We start from the raw sequence: 4,153 nt of genomic DNA on the forward strand, positions 1-4,153 counted from the left end.
TCGAATCTCGAATTTCGAATCTCGTATTTCGAATCTCGAATCTCGTATTTCGAATCTCGAATCTCGAATGAGCCTTCTGGGCTTGAAAACGTACCTAAGCCCCAATTGTATCGCATGTCGAAATTTACTTGCCGGAAGAATGAACAAGAAATCAAATCTACTAACTTTCTAAAAGTTATCACAGAGAAAAAAAATTTAAAAAATGGAAATGTTACATGATATGGACAAAAGAGATTTTAAAATTCACAAATTATTTATGCCATCAAAAACATTTACAAGTTGGATGTCAGTGATTGGAATGGCTTGGGGATTTGAGATAGACATAGACGTGACACTGGGAGTTTACACCTCAGGGGATCTTTTGGATTCATCAGAGACCCCCGCTGTTGAGGGAGGCCCATGCTTTCCATAGAAAAAGGATGGGGAATTCATTTAAATGCAGAAAGAACAAATCTAAACTGCTGCTTTCAAAAGGAGAACGATTATAACGTGATATGATATATATATTTTAATAATAGATATGAAAAATGATGTTTATTATATCATAAACCTGGGTTTTTTTTCAAGTGGTGAAGATGTAACCTCTCTAAAAAATATCTTTATGTAAAATTTTGGAATTTTAATTCACAGTAGAAAATTGTAGGATGATTTATCAAAATTAAAAGCAATGAACAGTATAATGATCCTTGGTAGGGTTTCTCTGTGTGACTAGTTTTTTTTTTTTTTAGCAATTTGGCTAAAATTAGAGAGGAGGGACTCATTGAAAGAATCTTTCAGAAAATTTTTAGCTTACCTGAGCCAAAGGCTCACCTGAGCCAAAGGCTCAAGTGAGCTTTTCTGATCGAAATTTGTCCGTTGTCTGTCGGTGTCGTTGTTATCATTGTCGTTGTAAACTTTTCACATTTTCATCTTCTTCTCAAGAACCACGAAGCCAATTTCGACCAAACTTGCTACTAAGTATCCTTGGGTAAGGGGAATTCAAGTTTGTTCAAATGAAGGACCACGCTCTTTTCCAAGGGGAGATAATTATGAATTAGAGAAAAATTAATGACATTTTTAAAAAATCTTCTTCTCAAGAACCACTGGGCCAGGAAAGATGAAACTCATGTGGAATCATCCTTATGTAGTGTAGATTCAAGTTTGTTCGAATCATTGCAGTCTACTTTACGTTGAGGGTAGATTACCTTTATACAAGTCTTTTTACAACTTTATTAAACAAGTGCAGCTACCTGACCTTCAACTCATTAAATTATGACAGAAACATTGAGAAACATATTATTTTTACTTGTACACATTTCTCTGTAATTGTTGTTTAACACATTTTATTCTATAATCTGTAGCTTCTTTTATTCTGTGATATGGATCCTGTCTGAGCGACTCTTCATAAGACCTTAATGCCCCGTGTAAGTCTCCCACAACATGTTGACAGATTCCTAGTATCTGCCAGGATATGTCTCTGGTGAATAAAGGAACGTATCTCCCATCATCATAGAGCAGCAGTGTCTGTAGGTCTGTCAGTGACTGTAAACACTGAGATCTATTACCCACTCTATAGTGAGATAACACTGACAAGATCTCTACAATTATAAACGGTGATACATTTAAGAGTGTATCTACATTTTGTTGACTCACGTGTTGTTCTAAACTTATTTCTTCAATACAGGGGATATTTCCAAATAAACGAACATCATCCACCCAAACTATATTCATTCGTCGAGACAAAGGAATATTACCTACATCATCATTGTGCCTCTGCCTATCAACATTTGCATTATACATAATAAAGGATTGTGATAGTCTTTGTTTTGCTATAAAAGTGATATGAAGTGTTTTATCATATCTCCCTGTTCTATAGTAATACAATGCCAGATAAAGTAAATAAGACACAGAACCTAGTCTTGCTGCCATTTTCAACATGCCACGAATTGTTGTATCTAAGTTATAGATAGTTTTGTGCGTGCAACATGAAGTACTGTCTGCCATCATGAAGGCTAAACGAACAAGTGTCTCAGCAATACAGTATTGTAATGTTAATAACTGGTGTGGTGAGATTGATAACCGAGATAGTGGGTTCATTAATTTTAAATAAAGATAAGATTCCCATATATTTTGAGCAGGAAGACTTGTGCTAAATATTTCAAACATGCCACATATATCTAAATCTGTAATATCAATGAATTCTCCCTCAGATGGAGATAACACATAGGACGGACTACTGAAGGCTGGTTCTAGGAGTGATCTGAGAGTCGGACTCAGCAGTAGACAGGACACACCCATTCTGTAATACTGATAAAGCTGTTGTAAAAGAGAATCACGTGTAATTCCCACTACTTTGTTTATGAACATGTTGTTTTGTGGAATAAAAAAAATTGGGAAAACTCCACGATAAACACAATGAATAAGATATCTAAAACACCTCCAAAAGCAATCCAATAATTTGTTCGGGCACCATCTAACTTGTCCTGATTGCATCATCCAGAACATTGTGGTTTTAATGTAATATGAACACAGTAACTCATCCTCCCAGCAGTTGATAACTTCCTTCAAAAATATTTTCAGGAGTCCGTAACATAGAAATTGTGTATGATTCATGGTACACACTAGTTGTTGCTCGGCTTGTGAGAATGATAACCTCCATTCCAATTCGTTATAAATCGTATCAACTTTACTACCAATAGGCACACAGTGACATTCACTTTTTAAGATTTTTTGTAACACAGATGCAGTTGGCCAGGTGTATCTCTGGCATCTGTCAACCCAACTTCCTACTAGTTTGGGCCAAGGAATAGAGGCTAAGCATGCAGTATCATCGAATTCTATTGGTCCATGGAATCCACTACCACAAGGACCATGGATTCTTAAAGTTTCATTTTTGGTATACGCCTTATGCTGCAGCTGAAAATGTATTTCTCTCCACAGACGACTAGATATATAAGCACAGTCATAACAGAGAACAAGACAAGATGTCGGTATTACGTGTCGTGTTGGTGTGAGGAGGCGTAATCTGACAAATCCTGGTGGTGTATCAGAATTTTCCATTAGCACAATGACATGTTTTGTTGTATTATCAAGCCGAGACTGGGAGATGTCAGTTATTAATTTATGATTACACAACCAGAACATTTTATCTATGTCAGATGATTTCAACCTAAATCCCTCTCTATAACTCCCACTCTTCATCATAACACATCCTATTTGATTAGAAATAGATTTCTTTATCATCGCCTACATGTCCAGCACGTCCCTTCGGATGGCCACTTCTGTCGGTGTCCCTATCTTACAACACAGACCAACATACAGGACCTCTGATAGACGAGGAATGTGGTCCATCCTGTAAATAAGTTATGTTTATAATGATATAAAGGAAAGACATTCTTAAAAATACCATTTTTGAGAAATGCAACATTTCTGTTGGATGATTACACTCGTATGTTAAAATAAATGTAAACATACTTGTAGCACTTATTGATTAGGTTCCTTATATTGGCTCTGCAAATGGATATCTGTATATTAAGTTTAAGGGAAATACCGATAAAATCTTGTTTCGTTTTCTGTTTAGCATTAAAACACTCGTAAATCAAAGGTAATACCAATTCTATTTACATGCATTGTTACAACGCACAGTTTACACACTTACACAAAATTACACACTTTGAAAAAAATCAAAGTGAGTTAAATTTGGGACCAAATTAATCATTTCAAAAAATACAATTTATTTCAAAGTGCGTATTTTCGACCATGTTAAGGCACATTGAAAAAAAATGTACAAAATGTAAAGTTTACAGAGATATTATCAGATTAATGACATGAATATCTGACTACGGTTAATTAATGTTTTGATTTTTGACTATGAACATGAATTGACTGGCACAATATGATGGTCATTTTATAGTTATTTGATTTCTATTTGAACGTGTGAGATATTGTTAAGCCCTACATAATATAAAGGCTTTTTGAGCTATTTGAATAGTATTTAGGGGTATGAAAAAATATTTTGTATTTTATCTTCACCCCCCCTTTTTTTTTTAAATTGAAATCCGTATCCTGTTATCAAATTGTGATAAATAAAAGATCAGAACTTACAGTAGCTGGCCATAAGTGAGTAATAATTTTATTTTTCCACTATATATTTGATTGAAAAATGCATTTTTCT

The 4,153-nt window shown here is 34.6% G+C and overlaps 1 protein-coding gene across 1 annotated transcript; it reads right to left on the minus strand.

Moving 5' to 3' along the window:
* Positions 1–1,230: 1,230 nt before the first annotated feature.
* LOC134244072 (uncharacterized) lies at positions 1,231–3,394 on the minus strand. The gene is given in 1 exon segment (XM_062726347.1): positions 1,231–3,394. A coding segment is annotated over 1 exon segment (2,049 nt). The 5' UTR covers positions 3,331–3,394; the 3' UTR covers positions 1,231–1,281.
* Between the last annotated feature and the right edge of the window lie 759 nt (positions 3,395–4,153).

Source organism: Saccostrea cucullata, unplaced genomic scaffold (genome assembly GCF_032062105.1).
Source record: "Saccostrea cucullata isolate Sc308-1 unplaced genomic scaffold, CSIRO_AGI_Scuc_v1 ctg769, whole genome shotgun sequence".
NCBI classification, from domain to species: Eukaryota; Metazoa; Mollusca; class Bivalvia; order Ostreida; family Ostreidae; genus Saccostrea; species Saccostrea cuccullata.